Below are 25,960 nucleotides of genomic sequence, written 5' to 3' on the forward strand. Positions count from 1 at the left end.
AATAAATCACTCTCCATGTACAAAAGCTCCCTGGGCAGTCCTAGAGTAAACCCACTGTATTCCATTGACAGCTATGGTGTCAAGGACAGGCTGCTCTACAAGGGAAGGTGAGCTGGGAACTGAGGGTCACAGCAAGGGAGGAAGGTTGCTACATCACTGTCCTGGTTTCAGCTGGGATAGAGTTAATTGTCTTCCTAGTAGCTGGTACGGTGCTACATTTTGAGTTCAGTATGCGAAGAATGTTGATAACACTGATGTTTTCAGTTGTTGCTCAGTAGTGTTTAGTCTAAAGTCAAGGATTTCCCAGCTTCTCATGCCCAGCCAGCGAGAAGGCTGGAGGGGCACAAGAAGTTAGCACAGGACAGAGCCAGGGCAGCTGACCCAAACTGGCCAACGGGGTATTCCATACCATGTGATGTCATATCTAGTGTATAAACTAGGAGGAGTGGGGGCAGGGGATCGCTGCTCAGGGACTAACTGGGTGTGGATCAGTGGGTGGTGAGCAATTGCACTGCACATCATTTGTACATTCCAATCCTTTTATTATTACTGTTGTCATTTTATTAGTGTTATCATTATCATTATTAGTTTCTTCTTTTCTGTTCTATTAAACCATTCTTATCTCAACCCACAAGTTTTACTTCTTTTACTGATTTTCTCCCCCATCCCACTGCGGGGCGGGGGAGTGAGTGAGCGGCTGCATGGTGCTTAGTTGCTGGCTGGGGTTAAACCACGACAATCGCAAACAAGGAGCCAGGAAGTCACATCAGCAAACTCAGGGTAAGAATCAGGTCTGGAGATTGTAACCAGCATCAGCCATCAGTCCAGTGAGCACCCAGCAAACCTGAGCTGACAATTCATTTCCAGTCAAGCCAATGGGACAGGACTGGTGTCAGGAATGAGGAGATACAAGACTTGCCACAGACTGAGCTGCAACATAGCTCCTGTGTAGCACAGATGGGAGCCAAGGACAAGATTCGCAGTTAAAAGCATTTCCCAAGTGGAGGTAGGGTTATGACCAGGTTTCTTACCAGTTTCTTAATGACGGCTGTTATCAGCAAGCCATCCTTGAGCTCAATTAGAAAGGCGGAAGTGCACTGCAGTCCCTCATAAATGTAACTTTTATCCTACTATGGTGAATATGCACCAACTCCAATAAAATCTCAGCCAAACAGTCATCCAGATCAAGCCATCGTAGCTGTACTGCAGTAAAGAATATTATTGGGCATAACTGGCAAGGTTTTGGTTGGGAAGGGAGGAGGAGGGCTACCAGGGTGACCTCTGAGGAAGGAGATCATGAAGTGCCCTGTGCTGACGATGGCTGAGTCCAGTCAGCGCACCTCCTTTGAACAAGAGGAGTTTGTGGCACTTCTGTGACAACGTATTTAGGAAAGAGAAGTAAACACCCAGAAAAAGGGATAGCAAGGTCAGAGCCGTAGGACGTGCTCCATGGAAGAGCAGATGCAGCCCAAAGGGACTGTGGCCTATGAATAAGACCATGCCAGAAAAGGTACTTCCCCAAAGGGACTGTGAACCATAGAGAACCCATTCTGAAGCAAAGGAAACAAGCAAGAAGAAAGAATTAGCAGAAGAAAAGTTTAAGGAATAAGGAGTGGCCAAAAGAAACGGCTGTGCACTAAGTACAACCTCCCATGCTGCTACCACCACGTCAAAGGAAATAACTGTAACCTGTGATGATAACAAGGTGAGTGGAGACTGGAAAGTGGGAGGAGAGGTGTCAGTGACATCACATGCACCCACACAAGCCGGAGGCCGGCTAATGGCCTATCAGCTGCTCAGCAAGAAGTGACCAACAATCACCTTAGGGGGGACCGTGAGGACAAATGGCCACCTTATAGGACTGCGTGGACAAAAGCCCCCCTGCCCCTTCCCTCACTGGCTGCCCCATGGCTGCGCTCTGCCATTCCACCAGCCAAACACTCTCCTCTGGCCCCAGCACTGGTGGCCCTGCCAGGAGGGATGTGGACATTGTGGTGGCATGGCCAGACATCCCCTGGGTGATGCTCAGGTGAGCTGCTGGGGAAGTTGGTACATTTCTGGGCCCACCAGGCCACCGCAGCATCCCTACTTCTCTGTAGGACAGCTCTACGGAAGGGAAGGGGTTTAGTGTCCTTGTCTCCCCATGTCTGACTCATTGTCATGGGATGCTGCAGCTCAGCCTGCAGCAGCCCCATATGGGCCTTCCCCATGTCCCCACCACAGCTGGGGACACATGAGATGAAGACATGGAGCAGGGACACCTCCCCCAGTTGCGCTTGGAGGGGTCACATGGCACCCTGCCACACTGCAGAGGGGACACGTCGGCCCTGGTTGTGTTTGGAGGTTATCAGGGTGCCCCACCTCAAACTTCTCCTTGGCTGTGGTTTCAGTTCTGCCTTCGCCCCCAACGCGGGCACCCCCAGAAAGGGGAACAGAAACTGCAGGGTGAGGGGAGGCGACAGCTGGGGAGAAGCAGTGGGTAGGGGACATTGTGGGGGTGAGGCCAGCTCTGGTCACCCCATTGTCCCTCCAGCACTGGACACTGGTGACAATGGGGACAGAGCAGGCGGATGGCCCCCACCATTCCTGTTCTCACGCCCAGCGGGCACTTGGGGAGGGGGACAGGGTTCCCCACCAAAGGTGGTGGGAAGGAAAGGGGAATGCCAGGCTGCAGCCCAGCCCCAGGCCCTCTCCTGGGGGTATTTACAGGAGAGTTGGAGTTCCCCAGCACTGTGGGGTGCAGGGAAGCAGAGAGGCATCTCCCAGGTCTCATGGCACAGATGGACCTCCATCGAAATGGGGAGGCTGCTCATCCACTGCATGGGCCTCAGGGTGGGAGGACCATGGTCCCATCCCAGTCCCAGCTTGGGGATCCTGCCTGGCCAAGTGCTGCCACACTCCAAGAGTCTGATGACTGTCAGTGGGAACAGTCCCTTCCAGGTCCCACAGTCTGTCTCTCACACTACAGCTGCTCCAGCCCACCTACTTCCTGTGCCCCATGAGGAGCTCCTGGAAGAGCTGCTTCCTCCAGCCCTGCCTGCACCCACCCCTGACCCTACAGCTGTGGGCTAGGCTGGAACTGCTCGTGACCTCCTCCCTGGGAAGCCATTCCCCAGGATCAGGCCAGCAGTGTCAAGGGGTCAGGGGATATCACCAGCTCTTCTCACTCTCACCCCCCAGAGCCATCCATGGCCATGGTCTTCGCCCAGCTCTGCTCCCGCTGGTTTGCCACATCACCATCTTCTACCCATGGGCCATCAGCGTGGCCTCGCTCTGGGACAGACAAGAGGTGACAAAGAGGCATAGGGCCAGTGAAGAGCCTGGGGGCATGGGGAGCCCAGGCATGCGGCCAGGCTGTGGGAACAGGGTTCGCCTCCCCCGCAGGAAAGACAGCCACGTCAGGGCGAACCCGCCCAGTTAAGTAGGCAGCATAGAGCGGATGGAGATGTCTGTGCTACGCAGGGCCAGACATGCTGGGCACAAGTGGTAGTGAGGGACATTCCTGTCAGGGACAGTGGATACAGCCCATGGCCAGGTGGCACCTCCACCTGTAATGGGGGTAGAAAAGAGGGGTCGGGTCACCCACACCGCCCTGATTGCCAAGGTGCTGCCACAGCCATGAGGGACACCTCCTGCAGCCAGTGGGATGGCCTCGTTCCCACCCAAATTCCCCCAGCGCTCACAGCCTTACTCGGGATCCCCCAGACCAGCCCACCCCAAGCGGGAACCTTGGGGCCCTCCCTGAAACCTCAGTGCCAGCCCCATTGGCTGCCAGGGCCACTAGCAGCAACCGAGCTGCCCGGGCAGAGCCACCCTGAGGAGAAGTGCGCGGCCACGTCTCTCATAGCCCCTTGCTCCTGTCGTTGCACCCACTACTGCACAATCGGGGCCTTGCTGCTGGCACCATGCAGCCCCCTCGCTGCTGCCTTCTCCTCCACCTCCACCTTCTCCTCTACCTCCTCCTCCTCTCTGGGACACAGGCAGACCTGGAGGGTAAGTGGGAGCCCTGGCTCATCCACACCTGCTCCAATGCCCCCATGGGACCCCATGGGTGACGGGCTTCCTGCTCCCCACCCGCCCTGGGCACTTGCCTCCTCACCCCTCCTCGTCCCCTGGCTCCAAACCTCCTCTCTGGCAGGGATGCAGCCACCCCAGGGGGGTGCAGGGGGTGAGAGCTGGGGCTGCCAAGGATGCAGGGGGCTTATGGGGGCCTGCAGGTTCCTGCGACCCCAAGGACCCGTCCCTCAGCCCCTCCACTTTCCCCAGCCCTCTCCTCTCACTTCCTTCTCCCCCTGTCGACTCCTGTCTTGTGTAGGGACCTTCACTATCCGGCTGCTCCAGACCTCCATCTTCCAAAATACCTCCTTCGTGGACACGGAGGGCCTGGGCCTGCTGGAAGACATTGAGCTTGGTTCTCTTGATAAGCACACCTGGACCATACGCTTCTACCAGCCCTGGGTGCGCCCAGCCCTGCCCCGCAGTGACTGGGACACCATTGAGAACATGATCAAGATCTATTTGCAGAAGTTCAACCACCTGATCAATAAAGGTGCCATGCAGAAGGATGTGCCCTGTAAGTACCCGGTCTTCTCTGTGTCCCCTCTCTGAACAGCATCTGGGAAGTGGGGAAGGACCAGCAGTGCTGGCACTGCACAAGAGATGCTGACCACGTCCACAGGAAGGCAGTTCCAGCCCCCATGCAACCTCTCTCTCCTTTCTGCCCCTCCAGACCCCTTCGTGGCCCAATGCATGGCAGGCTGTGAGGTCTACCCCAACAGGACCTCCCGGGCCTTTGCCTATGTGGGCTACAATGGCCAGGACTTCCTCAGCTTCAACATGGACAATGCCACCTGGCTCCTTTCCCAAGACACCAAGCTGTCACAGTACGTCCAGGCCGTTCTCCAGAACTATACCGCCTTCACCGAGCTGGTGGAAGTCCTCTTCAATGATACCTGCGTTGATGACATAGAGGTGTTACTGCACTATGGGAAGGCAGCTCTGGAGAGACAAGGTGAGACCACCCTGACCCTGGCACGGCCACCCCAAAGCCCCACACACACTGGGGCCAAGCGGTGCCCCACCGGGGCTCCCCTCACCTCCTTGCTTTCACCCCCCAGAGCCACCCGTTGCCACGGTCTTCGCCCGCATGCCCAAACCAGACCAGCTCCTGCTGGTTTGCCGCGTCACTGGCTTCTACCCACGGCCCATCAGCGTGGCCTGGCTGCAGGATGGCCAGGAGGTGCCGCCAGGCCCAGCGCTCAACACCAGCGCCATCCTGCCCAACGCCGACCTCACCTACCAGCTCCGCAGCATCCTGGCCGTGGCCCCCCACGACGGGCACAGCTACGCTTGCCGCGTGCGCCACCGCAGCCTGGGCACCCGCAGCCTCCTCATCCCATGGGGTAGGTGCCACCCATGGGGACTGGGATGGGGCTCCTGAGCTGCCCTGCCCCATGGGATGGAGCAAAGCTGGGAAAGCTCATGGCAGCCTCTGCTCGTGTTTCTCAGGGAACTCAGAGGAGGTGGTGCTGATCGCAGGGCTCGGGGCAGGGCTGCTGGCAGCTGTTGCCCTGGCTGTCATCTCCGCACTTTGGGTATGGAGACACAGGTGAGGCCCCTTCTGCCCAGTGGAGCAGCAGTGGGAGAGGAGTGGAGGAAATGCCCCAGGGGATTACTGCACTTAGCAGTGAAGCTCCTGCTCCCACCCTGCCAGCTGCTGTCTGCACCCCCACAAGGTCTCTTCCATGGAGTACCCATGAGCCATCCGCCTCTCATTTCAGAAAGCACCAACAGATGGAGGAATCAGAGTCCCGGAACTCCATCCTGAGCAAAGAAGCTTAGCCCAGAAGGGAGCCAACAGCCCCCATTTCCTTCCACCACCCTCACAGGGACAAAGAGTCTACCTTTCTCTGCTTCAGCAAAACTCCAGGTGCTGCCGAGTGTGAGATAAATGTGACTTGGGGATGTAAGGGGAAAAGCTGGGGGGCTCCTGACCCGCTTCAGTTTGCTAAGTAGACAAGGATGCATGTCTGAGACCTCCTCACTTGTTACACACTATCACTTCTTACCTTGTGGCACTGCCCCTTGCACCCACTGAGGCTCTTTAGGGCACCCCAATGCCCAGTGGCAATTTCTCCCAGTTCTGGTACAATAACACATTTATCAGTAGGCGGTAAGCTGTGCCCTTCTACTGTTGCTTTCTAGTATTTTTTCCTAAAAGCTGCCTTTATTAACCATATTCCAGAAATATTTGTGCTGAGACTGAACTCTTCCACCCAGACTAACAGCACCTGGCCAGAAACCGTTTTACAAAGTGCTGAGTAACACTGAAACTCTGATGTAATCTGTACAAGCTGCAGATGTGTATAAAATGAAATTAAAACATGCATGTTTTTACTAAGAATGTGCCTTTCCTTAGGATTTGGATGGCTTTGGGGAGGTTTTTGACCAGCTGCAGGTGGAAGCTGGAGCACCACTGAATTATTGATACTAATTGAAGTAAACCCCAAGGCAAGAAAAAAAAGTAAAAGGGTATTTGTGCATATACAAACACATTCTTACATATTCCATGGAAATAAGCAACTGTGCACATCGGGGTAAAGTGCCCCCAAGCCTCCCAATTAAGGAGAAAAAGTAATCTAATCTCCCATCGGAGACAGAGGAGGTCAGATAGGCATAGGAAGGAATTTAGTTTGTGCTCCCTATCAACCACACACTTGAGCGTGCAGCTTCAAAAGGTTTGGTTTTACAGGACAACTTCCTGGCAAAGTTTCACAGCATAAGACTCTGGCAGCCATATGCAAGCCAACTATTAGCTGAGTCAGAAGAAAACCCAGCTGGCCTGTGGCCATGTCCACCACAATTCTACTGGGGCTGGTTGGTGTGGTGGGCAGGACTGAATTTCCCTGACAGGCAGAGTCACCTGTTGACACTGTGGGGCTCAAGGATCTCGCTGCAGGAGGAGTGATGCTGAGTCTTTCCCAGCCCCTGCTAGCTAGGACACACAGATGAAACTTTTAGCTGCAGGCAGGGCTCACTTCGGGGCTGGGAGCCCGCAACCTCAGCACCAGCAAGGCACACAGGGCATTTCATCCCCCGAACAGAGTGAAACACCCTGCAGCACTCACAGGATGTGGCCGGATGAAGCTCACCCACCAGACCTGGAGAGCAGATGCAGCCGGTGAGCAAACCTGGTAAGAAAAGGTGGTCATGTGCATGACCTCCCAAGAGACCCTACAATAACACACACAAACACCCAGGCATTTCTAGATGTCTTTTCAAGCGTTTCAGCCCAGCCCAGCTGGTGCTGGTGCCCACACACCCAGTGCAGCACCCCGAGGCACTGCAGCCCTGCCTACCCCACCCCAACTCACCCAGGCACAGCTCTGGACTCAGGAGGGGTTACAGACCTCACCTGAGGGGGGACTGCAAGGACCAATGGTCATATGTGGTGGAACTGCAAAGTCCTGCAGTCACCTGGGGAGGAACGGTGAGGACCAGTGGTCACCTGGGAGGACTGCAAGAACCAATGTCACCTGAGGGAACTGTGGGGACTGATGGTAACCTGGGGAGTGACTCTGAGGACCAGTGGTCACCTTAGGAGACTGTGAGGACCAACGGTCACCTGAGAGGACTGTGAGGACCAATGGTCTATGTGGATGACCAGGCCCCTGCCCCCTTTGGTCATTTGCTGACCAAAGGAAGTGACAGTATCAAGGAGAAAGAAGTTGTGATTTCTGCTACAGCAAGTAAGAAAGTGCAAAAAACCAACAAAAACATGAGGACAAGTACATTCAATAGAGATGAGGAAGAGCTAAAGCAGAACTTGTGGTCCATTGCAACAATGGGAGACATCTGGAGAAAATTCAGAGGGGGCTGAACACATCATGAGCACCTGCAAAGTCAGGTGCCTGCTCCTGTTCTATCAGCTACTCAGCCACCAGTGACATCACATGCACCCACACAAGCTGGAGGCTGGCTAATGGCCTATCAGCTGCTCAGCAAGAAGTGACCAACAATCACCTTAGGGGGGACCGTGAGGACAAATGGCCACCTTATAGGACTGCGTGGACAAAAGCTCCCCTGCCCCTTCCCTCACTGGCTGCCCCATGGTTGCGGTCTGCCATTCCACCAGCCAAACACTCTCCTCCGGCCCCAGCACTGGTGGCCCTGCCAGGAGGGATGTGGACATTGTGGTGGCATGGCCAGACATCCCCTGGGTGATGCTCAGGTGAGCTGCTGGGGAAGTTGGTACATTTCTGGGCCCACCAGGCCACCGCAGCATCCCTATCTCTCTGGGGGTATGCTGGTTTTGGCTGGGATAGAGTTAATTTTCTTCGTAGTAGCTTGTATGGGGCTATGTTTTGGATTTGTGCTGGAAGCAGTGTTGATAGTTCAGGGATGTTTTCCTTACTGCTGAGCAGTGCTTATACAGAGTCAATGTCTTTTCTGCTCCTCACCCCACCCCACCAGTGAGCAGGCTGGGGGAGCACAAGAAGTCGGGAGGGGACACAGCCAGGACAGCTGACCCCAACTGACCCAAGGGATATTCCAGACCATAGGATGTCATGCTCAGCAGATACAGCTGGGGGAAGAAGAAGGGAGCTGAAGATGTTTGGAGCGATGGTGTTTGTCTGTTCCGAGTGACGGATCCCTGCTTTCCTGGAGATGGCTGAATACCTGCCTGCTGATGGGAAGTAGTGAATGAATTCCTTGTTTCGTTTTGCTTTACTTATTAAACTGTCTTTATCTCAGCCTGCAAGTTTTCTTTTTTACTCTTCCAATTCCCTCCCCCGTTCCACTGCAGGGGGAGTGAGCAAGTGGCTGTGTGGAGCTTAGGTGCCAGCTGGGGTTAAACCATGACAGTGGGACAGCTCCACAGAAGGGGAGGGGTTCAGTGTTTGGAGGTTACTGGGGCATGCCCCACCTCAAACTTCCCCTCAGCTTTGGTTTCGGTTCTGCCTTCTCCCCCAGGAAAGGGGAACAGAAACTGCAGGGTGAGGGGAGGCGACAGCTGGGGAGAAGCAGTGGGTAGGGGACATTGTGGGGGTGAGGCCAGCTCTGGTCACCCCATTGTCCCTCCAGCACTGGACACTGGTGACAATGGGGACAGAGCAGGCGGATGGCCCCCACCATTCCTGTTCTCACGCCCAGCGGGCACTTGGGGAGGGGGACAGGGTTCCCCACCAAAGGTGGTGGGAAGGAAAGGGGAATGCCAGGCTGCAGCCCAGCCCCAGGCCCTCTCCTGGGGGTATTTAGAGGAGAGCTGGAGCTCCCCAACACTGTTCCTGCAGCCATGGGCCAGGAGGGAACTACTCATCACCTCCTGCCTGGGGAGCCCTGTCCCCGGGGTTAGGCAGGTGGTGCAGGAGGAGCCTGAGCTGGAGGTGCTGGGGGGGACCCAAAGCAGCCCTTCTCCCTGTGCAGGGGCTGAGAGGACAGCGACTCCTTCTCCAGTCAGGGCTGAAACCCAAAAGCCATCGTCACCTTCATGGGAGCTGATGCACCCCACAAGAACAGGGATAGGGGTGAGGTACCATTGGTAGGGAAGGGAAGTCAGGGGGACCCAGCTCGGGTCCTTGAGCACCCGTTTTCTCCTAATGCCATTTCCTGGGCCTCCCTTTCCCTGCCCTCTCCTCCTGGCTGGGCTCTCCCCAGCCCCAGCCTGTCGTGGCACTTCATGCTCAAAACCTTATTTTGGCTTTCCTCCCTCCCACAGGTTCCCAGCCCCCAGCTCGGGACCTCTGGCCCCTCCCCGACACATCCACACTGGTCCCATTGGCGGAGAGCCACGGCCATGACTGCTGGGCTGGGCTGAAGCGTGGGGGACCCCACGGGCTCTTCCTCTTCCCGCAGTCACTGCTGCTGCTGCTTCAGCCTTGCCGCGTGCACCATGCAGCCCCCTCGTCTCCTCCTCTTCCTCTTTCTCCCCCTCCTCCTCCCTGGGATGTGGGCAGACCCAGAGGGTAAGTGGGAGCCCTGGCTCACCCCAACCACTCTCACCCCCCCTGTCAGAAGACCCCCACAGGTTCCTCAGGGGAGTCATGGCCAGGCCACTGTCCCCTCCATGGGGGGATGATCCCCAGCATCAAAAGGGCACCCCCCCACCACGCAGCACCGAAAGGTGCCCTGTCCTTGCTCGCCCTCTCGGTTCCTGCCTCCAGCTCACGGCTTCATGCCTCACCAGCTTCAGCGCAGGGTCCCGGGCACCCAAGCAGAAGTGAGGCCAGGGGTCCCCAGCCAGGCCTGCAGGGAGCCTGTGGGTGCCAGGGGGTTCTCAGCCCCATGTGATGCTGTGGGCCCCTTCCAGCAGCCCCTTGTTTGTTGGGGAGCTGCACCTGCAAGAGGGTGTTTTGGGTGCTGCTGTTGCACAGAGCGTTTCACCACAACTCCATGAGACCTCATGTTTCAGCGGGGGAAGGGAGCAGCAGACATGGGAATACGCGATTGATCTCTGGGCTGGCCTGCTCTCCTGCCCCTGTCAGCGTTTGGTCTCCTTGAGCTCCCAATGTCCGGGAGACTCTAAACCTGGACAAAATGCTCTTTCCTCTCCTCCATTCTCTATGTCCTCTGCACCGTGTGCAGGTCTCCGGAAAATACAGGTCCTGGCACAGGTGCTTCTTCTGGGGGAAGCATCACCCCAAACAAGCACCGAGGTACCCCCCCAACATCTGCTCTGCACAGCAGGCACTGGGCAGAAGGGAGACGGGGAGGGGAGAGTACGAGGTGCCTGAAATCCTGTATGGGAGAGTAACACCATATTGAAAGTAAAATAGAGAAGGAAAAAGAGCAGTGTAGGCCCAGGAAGTTCAGACAGGAAAGCAACCCTGAGTGGGCTGAAGATCATAGAATCATAGACTAGTTTGCATTGGAAGGGACCTTCAAAGGTCATCTAGTCCAACCCCCCTGCAAATGAGCAGGGCCATCTTCAACTAGATCAGGTTGCTCAGAGCCCTCTCCAACCTGACCGTGAATGTTTCCAGGGATGGGGCATCTGCCACCTCTCTGGGCGACCTGTTCCAGTGTTTCACCACTGTCATTGTAAAAATTTTGTCCTTATATCTAGTCTGAATCCCCTGTTTCCCCTCCAGCCCCCCCACTCATCTCCTCTTCCTGCAGCCCTTCCCATCCCCATCCTCTTTCCCAGCAGAGCCACAGGTTTTACAGCTGCTCCAGACCAGTTTTATCACCAACTTCAGCTCTGCTGAGATGTCCGGGGTTGCTCTGCTGGGGGACGTGCCCATCTTTGCACTGGATCCTGCCAACTGGAGCATCCACTTCCACTGGCCCTGGGCCCGCCAGGCCACAGCCGAGGGTGATGCAGAGAAGATCAAATCCCACTCAAAACTCTTTCTGCGCAACATGGTCCGATACGTGCACGAAATGGCCCAGCAGGCGCAACATGACTGTGAGTATGGACACGGCCCCAGCCATAGCCCCAGCCCCTTTCCCCGGGTTCTGGCTGTGCCCTCCTCTCCACCGGGGTGGCATTTGTGTGGTCTCATAGGGTGCAACAGCTCCTGAAAGGGTAATGGGAAATGCTGAGGCTTCTGGGGCACACGGCTAGCAGAGGTGGGGACGGCAGCACACCAAAAACATCCCTCAGGGCTCCTGCCATCTGGCATGGGGGAACCCCTCTGCACACTGGACAGCTGCCACCAAATTTACCGGGGCTGCAGGATCCACACAGCACAGATCAGGGAAAGAGAAAGTTGGGGGCAAATATTTTGGGGGACAAGATTCTGTTTGAGCAACCACCCCATGCTAACTGGCCTCATATTCACTCCAGTCTTCCAAGGAGACTGAGGGCTTGCGGGGTGTCCCAGGGCTTCCTGAAGCACGGTCCCATGCCCTGAGGTCCATTGCACCCCACTGCCCATTACACCCCTGCAGGCACCTCCAGCCACATCCCACCTCATGCCACCCATGTCCCATACACTCATAGGACTTCTTCACCGGCTCTGCCCTTGGCAGATCCATTGGTGGTCCAGATCCGTGCGGGCTGTGTGCTGCACCCCAATAGGACAAGCTGGGGCTTCATGGATGTCGGAGGGGGTGGCAGAGACCTCATAGCTTTTGAGATGGAGAGGCAGCGCTGGGAGCCCCGGCAGCCATCCCCACTAGCTGAGCTTGTCAGCAAGTCCCTCACCAGCAAGAAGGCCATCACAGCGGTCCTGGAGCACCTCCTCTCCATTTCCTGCCAAAGCTACATCCTCACCCTGTGCCGGTACGGGAGGGCTGATCTGGAGAGACAAGGTGAGACCACCCTGACCCTGGCATGGCCACCCCAAAGCCCCACACACACTGGGGCCAAGCGGTGCCCCACCGGGGCTCCCCTCACCTCCTTGCTTTCACCCCCCAGAGCCACCCGTTGCCACGGTCTTCGCCCGCATGCCCAAACCAGACCAGCTCCTGCTGGTTTGCCGCGTCACTGGCTTCTACCCACGGCCCATCAGCGTGGCCTGGCTGCAGGATGGCCAGGAGGTGCCGCCAGGCCCAGCGCTCAACACCAGCGCCATCCTGCCCAACGCCGACCTCACCTACCAGCTCCGCAGCATCCTGGCCGTGGCCCCCCACGACGGGCACAGCTACGCTTGCCGCGTGCGCCACCGCAGCCTGGGCACCCGCAGCCTCCTCATCCCATGGGGTAGGTGCCACCCATGGGGATGGGGCGCAGGGTGCAGATAGCAGCCACTGGCCCTGCAAGGGACAGCTCCTGCCTGGTGCTGCCACACTCACATGGCTGCTCTCTTCTCTCCCTGTTCCAGAAAACCACAGCATAGCTCCAACTGTCGGCATCGCCATCGCAGTGCTGCTCCTCGTGGCCACAGCCTCTGCTGGGGGGGTTTGGTGGTGGAAGCGCAGGTGAGGTCTTCCTCCCACGGTCTGCTCTCACATTTTTGGGCAGATGGGTCAGGCCAGGGGCTGCAGCAGCAGCAGCTCTGCAGGGATGAACTCCCCAGCCCCGAATGCAGCTCACGGTTCCCCCCCATTGCAGGAAAGGTGAAGAGGCCACGTGGGAGATCCAGGAATTCATCATTTGAGGCCTGACTGCCCGCCTGGCAACAAGCTCTCTCGCTACCAGCTCTCCCTGCTCATCTCATGTCCCATCCCTGACCCATCAGCACTGACAGGGGTTTGCTGTGGAAAACCACAGCATTAAACAGCTACGAACCTCCCAAGCCGCATGTGGCTCCTGTGCCTCTCGCCCTCCTTCACCATCATGAGGTCCCCCCAGGAAAGCCCCCACCACACTGCAGAGACCCCACATTGTGGCCAGGAAGCCTCCCTTTTCCTGGACACTGGCTGATCTCCCCTGCCATGTCAGGAGAAGCAATTCCCCTGCCAACCTCTCCCACATCTCTGCATCTCCGTGGCCAGTGTCTGTCCCTGGCAGAAGGGCATGACAACCTGGGACCAGACCAGTGTGGGGCCGCTGAGTGGGATGGGAGTTGGAGCAGGCCACAAACCAGGAAGACATGGAGGGATATGAGCTGTTTCACTGAGGAGAAAAGGGGAGGGGGGACCCAAGTGACAACTCCAATCCCCTGACATGGGGAGGCATTTCAAGCAGGTGCAAAGCTGCTCCAGTTCCAGTGCTGATCTCACCCTCTGTCCAGGATGGTTTTGGGTCTGGATCTCCTACAGTCCTGACTCCTGCCACCATGCCTGACTCGTGCCCCTGTAAAAGCTGGAAGGGTATGGGATAGTCACCCTCCCAATATGCCTGACAGCCATGAAAGAGCTACACTGAGGCTCTGGGGGACTCTGTCTTTGAGCAACATACCCCCAAGAAGCGTGGTGTGGTGGGTTGACCTTGGCTAGCTGCCAGGTGCCCACCAAGCCACTCTATCACTCCCCTTCCTCAACTAGACAAGGGGGAGAAAATACAAGAAAAGGCTCGTGGGTCGAGATAAGGACAGGGAGATTACTCAGCAATTACCATCACGGGCAAAACAGACTCAACTTGGGGAAATTAATTTAATTTATTGCCAAACAAAATCAGAGTAGGATAATGAGAAATAAGAACAAATCTAGAAACACCTTTCCCCTACCTGTCCCTTTTTCCTGGATTCAACTTCACTCTTGAATTCTCTACCTCCTCCACCCAAGTGGCACAGGAGGATGGGGAATGGGGTTTGCTGTCAGTTTATTATGCATTGTCTCTGTCGCTCCTTCCTCCTCACCCTGCTCCAGCATGGGGTCCTACCCACAGGAGACAGTCCTTCATGAAATTCTCCAGCATGGGTCCTTCCCACGGGCTGCAGTCCTTCAGGAACGAACTGCTCGAGCACAGGTCCCCTGTGGGGTCACAAGTCTTGCCAGAAGACTTGCTCCAGTGTAGGCTCCTCTCCTTCAGGCATACCCACCTGCTGTGACATGGGGTCCTCCATGGGCTGCAGGTAGATATCTGCTCCACCGTGGTCCTCCATGGGCTGCAGGGGGACAACCTGCCTCACCATGGTCTTCACCACGGGGTGTACGGGCACCATCTCTCCGCTCTGGTGCCTGGAGCATCTCCTCCTCCTCCTTCTTCACTGACTTTGGTGTCTCTATAGTTGTTTCTCTCACATATTCTCAATTCTCTCTCCCGGTTGCTGTTGCACAGCAGTTTTTACCCCTTCTTAAATACGTTATCACAGAGGCACTACCACCATTGCTGACTAGCTCAGCCTTGGCCAGCGGCGAGTCTGCCTTGGAGCTGGCTGGAACTGGCTCTGTTGGACATGGGGGCAGCTTCTGGCATCTTCTCACAGAAGCCACCCTTGCAGGCCCCCTGCCACCAAAACCTTGCCACGTAAACCCAATACTCTCTGCCAGGGGACTACAGAGTAAACCCCTGGAGGTTACCATGGGGGGAGGTAAAGGCCACCATGGGCCAGGCCCAGCCTACAACTCCTTGGATGTCAGGGTGCTGCTGCAGCCAGGAGGGATGACTTTGCATCCACCCAAACTCCCCTGGTGCTCTCGGCTGCCGGCCAGAGTGCCCCAGCCCAGCCCTCTGCCAGACACACCACTTCCCCCTGGGGAACACACCTGGTCAGGCCCTCCCCAAAACCTCAGCACCAGCCTCATTGGCTACCAGGGCTGCCCCATGACACTGGCTCCACCAGAGCTGCCCAGGCGGATCAGCCCCGGGGAGAAGCGTGCAGTCACGGCTCCTGTGGCCGCTTCTTCTTCCTGCTACGCTTGCTCCTGCACGCTTGCCGCTGGCACCATGCAGCACCTTCGCCTCCTCCTCTTCCTTCTCCTCCTCCTCCCTGGGACGTGGGCAGATCCAGAGGGTAAGTGGGAGCCCTGGCTCAACCCTACCTGCTCCCATCCCTGCACTGCGGGACCCCACAGAGGTGGCAGGGGGTGGGCACAGGCAGGCCACTGTCTCCATCACCAAGGGGCCACCCCCCACCCCACAGCACCCAAAGGTGCCCCATCCCTGCCCACCTGCTCAGGGTTCCCTCCCCACACCACCCTGCCCAGCCCAGCACCTCTGGTGTTGGGGTTCAGATGTCTGAGCAGCCAAGGGGCAAGGGGTTCCTAAGCCAGGCCTGGGGTCCTGGGCTGCCCTCAAAGACACCTTCCTCCTGCAGGAAGCCTGCGGGCAGCAGGGGTTCTCAGCCCCTCATGGCACAACAGTCCTGCACTGGGCTCCAACCCCTTGAGCATGTCCTGGGCACTGCCTGCAGGATCATTTCTCTTGCAATCGAAGGGCCCCGAGATCCTCTGCATTCTCCCCTGTGAAACAACGCTCGAAGGTTCCTCCTGCAGCTATAAGCCTTCATCTGCATCCCCAGCCTGTATTTCCCATTCCAGGGGCAGGTGCTCACCACGCCCTTGCCAGGAGGGCACTCACTGCTCCAAAACAGGCTTCACTCTGCCCTGCTTACTACTGGAGCCCCACTCACCGCTGCAGCATCAAACTCAAGTCTCCTGTCTCCTGTTAGGATTTGGTCTCGAGCACTGTCCGACACCCCCTAAACTGGGGTGAAGTCCTCCTCCCTCCCAGCCCCACACACCCGCCCCAGCCCCTGCACTGTGTGCAGGTCTCCAGTGGATCTGGGTCCTGTCACAGTTGTTCCTTGCTGGGGGAAGCATTGCCCCAAGCCAGCACTGAGGTCCCCCCGCCATTCCCTCCACACGGCTAAGTGACAGCTCCCAGAAGGTCACATTGGGCTGGTGGATGGCTAAAAAAAGGGAATTAGAGGAGAAGCAGGGAGAGGCTCACAGAGGCCATGGAAGAAAACTGCAAACTGAGTGAAACCAGGGGATTTCCCCCACCCTGCCCAGCTGCCCCATCTCGCCCTGCCTGTCCCTGGGGACACTGCAAGCCACCCTTCCTCCCGGGGCCACCCACCAGCACTGGAGCTGGCAGCCCCATGACCTCCTCCTTCATCCTCATGCACCCCAATGCCGCTTCCTCTCCCACCTCTCCCCACAGGCTCTTGTAAACTCCACCTTTTCCAAACCTTCATCTTCCACAATGCCAGCTTTGTGGACATTTCAGCCTGGGCCACCCTGGAGGACATCGTCTTTGCTGCCTTGCAGAAATACACACAGAACATCCTCTACCTCCACCCATGGGTCTACCCAGCCCTGCCTGTAGCAGAGTGGGAAAACCTGAAAAACCTATTCAGGATCTACATGCACAACTTCGTTCTGTCCCTAGCCGGTGATGCCGAGCTGTACCAGACACCCTGTGAGTACCAGGTGCCCAGCACCTCCTCTCCCAAGGCAGAGAGCTGTGAGAAGGAGCTCAGAGCCACCACCAACAGCTTTCCCAGACTGGGGCTGGCAGAAGAGAAGGGAATGGGCCTCATCTTGCACCAGCAAGACCCCCAAACCACCCTGTCCTGTGTGGTGGTCACATGGGGCCATCCTGGTCCCCAGCACAAACCTTGGCCGCATTTAGCTCCACTTACGCCCTCACACCAGCCCCCCCTATTGCTCTACAGGCACCACAAATCCCACCAGAGAAGTCATCTGAGAAAGTGGAGTAGAAAGTCAAAGGGGCCTCTCTGCTCATGTCTGTGGGACAGGACACATGGAGCAAGGACCTAGCCCCACACACTGGTGCAGCACTGGTGACCCAAGGGCAGGGCACCAAGCAGAGTTCCACTGTCCTCCTACTCGCCCACACCCCATGTCCCGTCACTCCCCCAAAGCAGTGCTTCCCGCTTTGCCATGGCTCCCACCCTGCTCTGGGCAGGGGCAGCTCAAGGACAATGAGCTACAGGGCTCAGGACAGGTTTCTCACCTGCAGAGTTTCCACCTGGCATAAAGCAGAGCACTGACATGGGAGAATAGAACAGAACAGAACAGAACAGAACAGAACAGAACAGAACAGAACAGAACAGAATAGAATAGAATAGAATAGAATAGAATAGAATAGAATAGAATAGAATAGAATAGAATAGAATAGAATAGAATAGTTGGAAGGGACCTACAACAATCATCTAGTCCAACTGCCTGACCACTTCAGGGTTGGCCAAAAGTTAAAGCACATTATTAAGGGCATTGCCCAAATGCCTCTTAAACACTGACAGGCTTGGGGTATCAACCACCTCTGTAAAGAGCAATTTCCTAATGTCAAGTCTGAACCTTCCCTGATGCAGCTTTGAACCATTCCCACGCGTCCTATCGCTGGATCCCAGGGAGAAGAGATCAGCACTTTCCTCTCTACTTCCCCTCCTCAGAAAGCTGTAGAGAGCAATGAGGTCGCCCCTCAGCCTCCTTTTCTCCAAACTAGACAAACCCAGAGTCCTCAGCTGCTCCTCATAGGACATGCCTTCTAGCCCTTTCACCAGCTGTGTTGCCCTCCTCTGGACACATTCGAGTACCTTCACATCCTTCTTAAACTGTGGGGCCCAGAACTGCACACAGTACCCCAGGTGAAGCCACACCAACGCTGAATACAGTGGGACAATTCCCTCTCTTGACCGGCTGGTTATACTGCGGTTGATGCACCCCAGGATGCAGTTTGCCCTTTTGGCTGCCAGGGCACACTGCTGGCTCCTATTGAGCCTGCTGTCGACCAGCACCCCAGATACCTTTCTGCAGGGCTGCTCTCCAGCCACTCCTCTCTTAATTTATACTTGTGTCCAGTGTTACTCCATCCCAGGTGCAGAATCTGGCATTTGTTCTTGTTAAATTTCATGCCATTGGTGGTTGCCAAATGCTCAAATATATCCAGATCCTTCTACAAGGCCTCTTGTCCCTCAAGAGAGTCAACAGCACCTCCTAGTTTGGTATCATCAGCAAACTTGCTAATGGTGCATCCAACTCCTACATCCAGATCACTGATCAAAATATTGAACAGCACTGGCCCTAGGATTGAGCCCTGAGGAAAACCACTGGTGAACAGATGCCAGCCAGATGTAGCCCCATTCACTACAACCCTTTGAGCCCTGCCATTCAGCCAGTTCTTCACCCAGTGCACGGTGAACCCACTCACCCCACAAGTTGGACAACTTGGCCAGAAAGATGCTGTGAAGGACAGTATCAAAAGCGTTACTAAAATCCAGAAAAATTACATCCACCACCTTCCCCTCACTCACTAGGTGGATGACCTTATTGTAGAAGGGTATCAAATTAGTTACAGGACTTACCCTTTGTGAACACGTTGACTGTGCCTGATTGCATTGTCCTTTAAATGCCTTTCAGTAGCACCGAGTATGATCTTCTCTATATTTTTTCCAGGTACTGAGGTTAGACTAACAGGTCTGTAGTTTCCTGGTTCTTCCCTCATACACTTCTTGTAAATTGGAATAACGTTGACTAGCTTGCAGTCAGCGGGGACCTCTCCAGACTCCCAAGACCTTTGGTAGATGATCGAGAGGTGTCTTGCCATAACATCCGCTAGCTCCTTCAATACTCTGGGATGAATCGCATCAGGCCCCATGGACTTCTGAACATTAAGCTGATAAAGGTGGTCCCTTACAATCTCAGTGTCCACAAATGGAAAGCCATGGTTCCTGCAGTCGTGGTCCTCTGACTCACAAGACTGGGCAGCCCAAGGTCTATCAGTATTATTAAAGACTGAGGCAAAAAAAGCATTGAATACCTCCACTTTTTCTTCATCCCTATTAGTCAGGTGACCATCTTCAACAAGGATCAGTCCAATGTTTTCTTTAGATCTCCTCTTGCTACTAACATACTTTAAAAAGGCTTTCTTGTTGTCTGACACAACACTGGCCAGTTCCAACCGTAATTGAGCTTTGGCCTTCCGTGTTTTCTCCCTGGGGAGAATGAATTGGGGTGCAGAGGGAAGGGGGAAAGGGATGTCCCCAAAGAAGCAGGTGCCAGGCTGCAATTTTGGGCTCCAGCTCGAGCTGCACTCGTGATGCCTATTGTTCCCCTGCAGACCCCTTTGTATTCCAGTGCGCGACTGGCTGTGACTTGTATCCCAATGGCTCCTATACCAAATTCTACCATCTTGCCTACAACGCCCACAACTTCCTCAGCTTCGACGTGGACAACAGCCACTGGGAGAGGCGAGAGGAGAGTGCACTGGTGGCACAAGTTGAGAGGCAGTTCAACAACTTCACCGGCTTCTCTGTGACCCTGCAGCACCTTCTCAATGCCACCTGTGTTGACCACATGAAGAAATTCATCGAGTACGGGAAGGCATCTCTGGAGAGACTAGGTGAGACCACCCTGACCCTGGCATGGCCACCCCAAAGCCCCACACACACTGGGGCCAAGCGGTGCCCCACCGGGGCTCCCCTCACCTCCTTGCTTTCACCCCCCAGAGCCACCCGTTGCCACGGTCTTCGCCCGCATGCCCAAACCAGACCAGCTCCTGCTGGTTTGCCGCGTCACTGGCTTCTACCCACGGCCCATCAGCGTGGCCTGGCTGCAGGATGGCCAGGAGGTGCCGCCAGGCCCAGCGCTCAACACCAGCGCCATCCTGCCCAACGCCGACCTCACCTACCAGCTCCGCAGCATCCTGGCCGTGGCCCCCCACGACGGGCACAGCTACGCTTGCCGCGTGCGCCACCGCAGCCTGGGCACCCGCAGCCTCCTCATCCCATGGGGTAGGTGCCACCCATGGGGATGGGGCGCAGGGTGCGGGCGGAGGCCTCTGGCCCCACGCAGGTGCCTGGAGGATGGTGGGCCAGGCTCCAGTGGCAGCCCCGGCCATGGCCTCCTGTGCGCCCGCAACCGCTCTCTCTTCTCCAGGCAGCTCCAAGGTAGCTCTCGGTGGCGGCATCACCATCGCGGTGCTGCTGACCATGGCTGCAGCCCTTGCTGGTGCCATCTGGTGCTACAGACGCAGGTGAGGTCTCCTCCTCGCCCAGCTGCACCAGCCCATGGCAGGTGGGAGCTGCCTGGCCAGGACTGCCTGCCCTCGTCCAGCCTCACTCACCTCCTCCTCTCCTGCAGGAGCTGAGAGCACGGGACACACCACGCCAGGGATGCCCCAGGGCCACACTGGCCCCCTGCATCTCCCTGATAATAAATCGCTAATTAACACCCCACACACATGTGGGAACTCCTGGTGTGTCATGCCCAATGCCCACAAGCACGTGGCATCAGGTGGCTCCTGCCCACCCCAGACAGATGGGAAGAGCCCTGATACAGTGCAGGGGCATGCCCACACTCCTCATCCCAGGATGAAACACCAGGACAGCTCCCCAACACCAACAGGGTGTCCCTGGCCCAGGCCCTAGTCCCAGGGAGCACTGGGCTCTCCACAAAGTAGCACTCAGGACTCAGCCAGTGCCAAAGCAGGCTGGGGCAGCGATGCAGCAGGGAGAGGGAGGACCATCTTCCCCTCACCCACCCTTCTGGGGGCACATCAGCACCTCTGCACCAGCTTCCAGTCCCTGGGACCAGGGGATGGTGACAAACAGGCATGGGGCCAGCACATAGCTTGGGGGCATGGGGAGCCCAGGCATGTGGCCGGCTGTGGGAATGGGGTTTCCCTCCCCCGTGGGAAATTCAGCCACACTGGGGCAAACCCGCCCACTTCAGTGCTGGGGGCAGCAGCACAGAGCGGACAGAGATGACTGTGCCACCTAGGGCCGGGTGCTCTGGGCACAAGTGTTGGCAAAGGACATTCCCATCAGGGCCAGGCAGCACACCCACCTGCACCGGGGGTAGCAAAGAGGGGTTCGGACACCTACACCACCCCAGGTGTCAAGGTGCTGCTGTGGCCATGGGGGACCCCACCTGCAGCCAGGGGGATGGCCTTGCTCCCACCTGAATTCCCTCAACGCTTGTGGCCACAGGCAAGGGTGCCCCAGCCCAGTCTTCTCATCCTCCTGCGTGGCCCCATGGGCAAGGAGCTCCCCATTACCTGCCTTCCCAGGCACTCGCGCTCGCACCCCTCCTCATCCCCCTTCCCACCGTGTCCATACCCCATCCTTGTCCCCTTCCCCTACTCCCAACGTCCCTCCCTCTCCCCACACATCCCCAGCCCTGGCACCGGCCCCCTCCTTCACCCCAAACTGCCCGTTCCCTGTTCCCCTTCCCCAGCCCCACCTGTCCCTCCTCTGTCCCCACGTCCCCTTCCTCCTCCCCACACGTCCCCCTGCCCCTACCCTATGGCGCAAGGGCGAGGTGGGGTCCCGGGGACGTTGCCGCGCCCAAGTGCCCCACCAATGGCGACCCGTACTGCACCTGACGTCACCGGGTGCCAGGCAGATCCCTGAACCTGGCCCTCCCCACCGCCAGGCACAGCAGCCCATCTGACCCACCTGGGCCAGACGGCCCTCATGGTGCCCCTGCCCCCACCCTCCCCGTACTGCCATTGACCACGCCACCACCCCTTCAGCAGCGGTGATCCATGCTGCTATTAGCGTCACTGGGCGCCAGGCCGATGTGGGGTGAGCATGGCTGGGGATGGGGGGGGTGGCTGCCTCATACCAGCCCCGGCCTGCGGGGACGCCCCAAGGCTGCCCCAGACCCCCCCCCCCCGGGACCCCTTCCAGCGGCCCCCAGCTCCATCCAAACCGCAGCCCCCCATGCCAAGCACCCCCCCAAGGCTTCCCCCAGTCCCCCCGACCCCCCGACCCCCCAGATGGAGCCCTCAGCCACCCCCAGAACCCAGGGGGACCTGAATGATCCAAGGGGATTTCCCGCCCCAGTCCTCGCCAGGACCATCCTCCCAGGCAGAGCCCATCAGCTGCCAGCTCCAAAGGCCCCTTTCTGGCCCATCCCCTGCCCCGTGTCACCCTGCTGCCACAGCATCACCCCGTGACGCCTGGGGCTCAGGGGTGGCCCTGGCTCCCAGCGCTGGGGGTCCCCAAGCCAGGGCCTGTGAGGCTGTGACACCCCATCCACCCGCGGGGCCGCTCTCCACGTGTTGCCTCCATCCCACACCCCACCGTCCTCTGCCAGACAGGGCTGACGGCAGCAGACATGCACCGCACTGCCTGTGGATCTGCAGGGAGGCCCTCCCTTCGCAAGGAGTCCCTGCTCCTGCATGGGGACGCTTTCCTTCGCTGAGCAGCACAAGGAGGCCAGCCCACTCTGCCTGACCGAGGGGTTCCCCGGCCATTGAGGACAAGCACTGTAGGCACCACGTGGGAGATCCCAGGGGACAGAGGGGAACCATGACAACAACCCCTGAAACAGGTGAGCAGAGCAACAGCAAGAGAAGGTCCATTCAATTCCTCAACCTGGCAGGCACTATCAGCAACGTCTGGTCCCTAGTGCTTGCACGTGTGCTCAGCAATCTTGACTGCATCACTGGCTTCTTCAAGCAAACCTCTGGACAGGTTGCGTGTGCTTTCATAATCCATATGTGATAATTTAAACTTAAGCTTCTTGAAAATGCCCAGCACAAGGTTCTCCAGTGCTTCCAAGAGGATGTCCCAGGAATTCACCTCTCCTGCTGTCACGTGATGAAAAAAATACACTGGAAAAGACTTTAAATTCTCTCCCAAGACCACAGTGCTGCTTTGAACCTTTTCCTGCAGCCCCTGCCACAGTCAAAGGTCTGACGTATGGAGTCAGGCTGTGATGGAGCTGCAGCAGCACCCCCACATGCCACACGTACAAACCAGAGAGAGGAGCCATGAAGCACCCAGGGAACCTCTGGGCCCTCCTGCAGGGACAGTCACTGCGGCAGGGCTGGGGTTGTACCCTCCACATGTCTGGAGGCCATGCTTAGCTCAGGAGTAGCAGCGAGTCTCTAGGACCCTTACATACAGCATCTTTCCCAGCCCAAGAGCGGCAGCAGTGCTCGGGGACCCTTGTACACAGCAGCGTGCCAATCAGCCAGGAGAGCAGTGGGGATCAAGGACATGTGCCCATAGCACCGTGCTTAGCAGCGGTGTTCCACTCGAGCAGCAGCATTCCCACTGACAGTATACCAGCAAGGCGCTAGGATGCAGGCACACAGCTGTGTGCTCAACCAGAGCACTGGTGGAGCTCCTCGGAGCAGTGGCTCCATCCCCAGGAGACTGAAACCCTCACACAAAGCAATATTCCTATCTCTGGGGTAGCACTGGGGACACTGGCTCACAGCAGTGTGCCCAGACACAGTGCACCAGAGGGGCTTGGGGATGCATGCCCTTAGCAGCATTCGTGTCCATCACGGGTGCACCAGCAGGATTCGGAGCCCTCGTACACAGAAGCTCTCCCATCCCTGCCAGACAAGATGGTTTGGGGACCCCGCACAGTATTTTTCTCAACAACCCTGCAATGGCAGGTCTCAGGAAGCCTCGTACATAGCAGTGATCCCATCAGCATGAGCCTGGTGGTGACCAAGGACCTGGGGACTGGCTTGTGCAGGTGCTTGTGACGTCACTTGTGGCTGAGTAGCTCACAGGGCAGGAGCAGAACCTGGCTTGTGCTGCTACTTATGATGTCACTGGTGGGTGAGGAGCTAACAGGGCAGGAGCAGGCCGCTGGCTTGTGTCATGCTTATGAGGTCACTGATGGCTGAGTAGCTGTTAGAGCAGGAGCAGGCATTCGGCTTTTGTAGGTGCCTGTGAGTTCACTGGTGGCTGAGTAGATGATAAGGAAGAGCAAGCCCATGGCTTGTGCTATTTCTTGTAAGCTCACTGGTGCCAGAGTAGCTGATGGGGCAGGAGCAGGCACCTGGCTTGTGCAGGTGCTTGTGAGGTCACTGGTGGCTGAGTAGCTTTGCAGGTTGGGAGAATTGTTGCATCTCTGGTTCCAGTCTGGCCACTTCTGCAGGTGCAGCCGTGGTGCAGGAATCCCACTTTTGATAGCAATGTTCAGGGAATTTTTTATTGTACCACTTGCAGTGAATTAAACATACTTTTGTGCTTAAGTTTAGAAAGATTTAATGAACAATGCATTGGACAGAGTCCTACCATCTTAAGCTGTTCTGTAAGGAACAACTCTGCATTAAAGGTATTTGCGTGCATGTCTCAGCACATGTCATAAGAGAAAGGCCTAATGAATGCAAAAAATACACTGCCTAGGAGGTTCCTGGAGTGTGTGAAAGGTAACTTCCTGACACAGCTGGTGAGTGAGACGACTAGGGAAGGCGCCCCACTGGACCTCTCTGCAAACAGAGAAGGACTTGTGGATCATGTGATGGTTAGAGGCCATCTTGGGCATAGCGATCACAAATGATAGAGTTTTCGATTCTCGGAGAAGTAAGGAAGGGAGGTCAGCAGAACTGCTACCTTGGACTTCTGGAGGGCAGACTTTGGCTTGTTTAGGAGACTGGTTGAGAGAGTCCCTTGCGAGGCAGTCCTGAAGGGCAAAGGAGACCAGGAAGTCTGGACATTCTTCAAGAAGGAAATCCTAAAGGTGCAGGAGCGGGCCATCCCTATGTGCTGAAAGATAAGCTGGCAGGGAAGAATACCGGCCTGGCTGAACAGAGAGCTTTGGCTGGCACTCAGGAAAAAGAAGAGAGTTTATGACCTTTGGAAGAAGGGGCAGGCAACTCAGGAGGACTACAAAGATTTTGTGAGGTTATGCAGTGAGAAAATTAGAAGGGCCAAAGCCCAACTAGAACTTAATTTGGCTACTGCAGTAAAAGACAGTAAAAAATGTTTCTACAAATACATTAACAACAAACGGAGGGCTAAGAAGAATCTTCATCCTTTACTGGATGTGGGGGGAAACATAGTGACAAAGGGTGAGGATAAGGCTGAGGTACTTAATGCCTTCTTTGCCTTAGTCTTTAATAGTAAGACCAGTTGTTCTCGGGGTACCCAGCCCCCTAAGATGGAAGACCAAGATGGGGAGCAGAATGAAGCCCCCATAATCCAAGGGGAAATGGTTAGCGACCTGCTACCCCACCTAGACATACACAGGTCTATGGGGCCGGATGGGATCCACCCAAGGGTACTGAGGGAGCTGGTAGAAATGCTCACCAACCCACTTGCAATCACTTATTAGCAGTCCTGGCTAACTGGGGAGTTCCCAGTTGACTGGAGGTTAGCAAATGTGATGCCCATCTACAAGAAGTACTGGAAGGAGGATCTGGGAACTACAGGCCTATTGTTCTGACTTCAGTGCTAGGGAAGGTTATGGACTAGATCATCTTGAGTGCCATCACACAGCACGTACAGAACAACCAGGTGATCAGGCCCAGTCAGCATGGGTTTATGAAAGGCAGGTCCTGCTTGACCAACCTGATCTCCTTCTATGACCAGGTGACCCACCTAGTGGATGAGGGAAAGGCTGTGGATATTGTTTACTTGGACTTCAGTTAAGCCTTTGACACTGTTTCCCACAGCACTCTCCTGGAGAAACTGGCTGCTTATGGCTTGAACAGGCATACTCTTTGCTGGGTAAAAAACTGGCTGGATGGCTGGGCCCAAAGGGTTGTGGTGAATGGAGTTAAATCCAGCTGGCGATGGGTCACAAGTGGTGTTCCCCAGGGCTCAGTATTGGGGCCAGTTTTGTTTAATAACTTTATCAGTGATCTGGATGAGGGGCTTGAGTGCACCCTCAGTAAGTTTGCAGATGACACCAAGTTGGGCAGGAGTGTTGATCTGCTTGAGGGTAGGAAGGCTCTACAGAGGGATCTGGA

At 56.5% G+C, this 25,960-nt stretch overlaps 3 protein-coding genes across 6 annotated transcripts; all 3 read left to right on the top strand.

Annotated features, from left to right (window-relative positions):
- The first annotated feature begins 3,833 nt into the window (after positions 1-3,833).
- On the top strand, positions 3,834-6,381 carry LOC128136465 (T-cell surface glycoprotein CD1b-3-like). The gene is made up of 6 exons (XM_052776064.1): positions 3,834-3,993; positions 4,316-4,573; positions 4,730-5,011; positions 5,118-5,402; positions 5,509-5,608; positions 5,781-6,381. Exons 1-6 carry the CDS (start codon positions 3,906-3,908, stop codon positions 5,839-5,841), a joined length of 1,074 nt encoding a protein of 357 aa, XP_052632024.1. The 5' UTR covers positions 3,834-3,905; the 3' UTR covers positions 5,842-6,381.
- Positions 6,382-9,839: 3,458 nt separating this feature from the next.
- On the top strand, positions 9,840-13,181 carry LOC128136466 (T-cell surface glycoprotein CD1b-3-like). 2 transcript variants are annotated; one of them, XM_052776065.1, is made up of 6 exons: positions 9,840-9,965; positions 11,147-11,407; positions 11,974-12,255; positions 12,362-12,646; positions 12,768-12,864; positions 12,998-13,181. In XM_052776065.1, exons 1-6 carry the CDS (start codon positions 9,893-9,895, stop codon positions 13,041-13,043), a joined length of 1,044 nt encoding a protein of 347 aa, XP_052632025.1. In that variant the 5' UTR covers positions 9,840-9,892; the 3' UTR covers positions 13,044-13,181. The 2 variants fall into 2 exon arrangements, with proteins under 2 accessions (XP_052632025.1, XP_052632026.1); XM_052776066.1 differs by having other exon boundaries at positions 9,847-9,965; positions 11,150-11,407.
- A 1,655-nt stretch (positions 13,182-14,836) lies between these two features.
- Positions 14,837-20,474, top strand: LOC128136464 (antigen-presenting glycoprotein CD1d-like). Of its 3 annotated transcripts, none has more exons than XM_052776060.1 (6): positions 14,837-15,284; positions 16,436-16,693; positions 19,358-19,639; positions 19,746-20,030; positions 20,176-20,272; positions 20,380-20,474. In XM_052776060.1, exons 1-6 carry the CDS (start codon positions 14,852-14,854, stop codon positions 20,384-20,386), a joined length of 1,362 nt encoding a protein of 453 aa, XP_052632020.1. In that variant the 5' UTR covers positions 14,837-14,851; the 3' UTR covers positions 20,387-20,474. The 3 variants fall into 3 exon arrangements, with proteins under 3 accessions (XP_052632020.1, XP_052632021.1, XP_052632022.1); XM_052776061.1 differs by having other exon boundaries at positions 16,502-16,693; XM_052776062.1 differs by lacking the exon at positions 16,436-16,693.
- Positions 20,475-25,960: the final 5,486 nt, after the last annotated feature.

This window comes from Harpia harpyja, chromosome Z (genome assembly GCF_026419915.1).
Source record: "Harpia harpyja isolate bHarHar1 chromosome Z, bHarHar1 primary haplotype, whole genome shotgun sequence".
In the NCBI taxonomy this organism is placed as follows: Eukaryota; Metazoa; Chordata; class Aves; order Accipitriformes; family Accipitridae; genus Harpia; species Harpia harpyja.

Coding starts and splice junctions, on each gene's coding strand:
- LOC128136465 (XM_052776064.1), top strand. CDS start 3,906: ATGCAGCCCCCTCGCTGCTGCCTTCTCCTCCACCTCCACCTTCTCCTC. Junction 5,012..5,117: donor GGCAGCTCTGGAGAGACAAG/GTGAGACCACCC, acceptor TTCACCCCCCAG/AGCCACCCGTTGCCACGGTC. Junction 5,403..5,508: donor CAGCCTCCTCATCCCATGGG/GTAGGTGCCACC, acceptor CGTGTTTCTCAG/GGAACTCAGAGGAGGTGGTG.
- LOC128136466 (XM_052776065.1), top strand. CDS start 9,893: ATGCAGCCCCCTCGTCTCCTCCTCTTCCTCTTTCTCCCCCTCCTCCTC. Junction 12,256..12,361: donor GGCTGATCTGGAGAGACAAG/GTGAGACCACCC, acceptor TTCACCCCCCAG/AGCCACCCGTTGCCACGGTC. Junction 12,647..12,767: donor CAGCCTCCTCATCCCATGGG/GTAGGTGCCACC, acceptor TCCCTGTTCCAG/AAAACCACAGCATAGCTCCA.
- LOC128136464 (XM_052776060.1), top strand. CDS start 14,852: ATGGGGGGAGGTAAAGGCCACCATGGGCCAGGCCCAGCCTACAACTCC. Junction 15,285..16,435: donor GACGTGGGCAGATCCAGAGG/GTAAGTGGGAGC, acceptor CTCTCCCCACAG/GCTCTTGTAAACTCCACCTT. Junction 16,694..19,357: donor CGAGCTGTACCAGACACCCT/GTGAGTACCAGG, acceptor GTTCCCCTGCAG/ACCCCTTTGTATTCCAGTGC.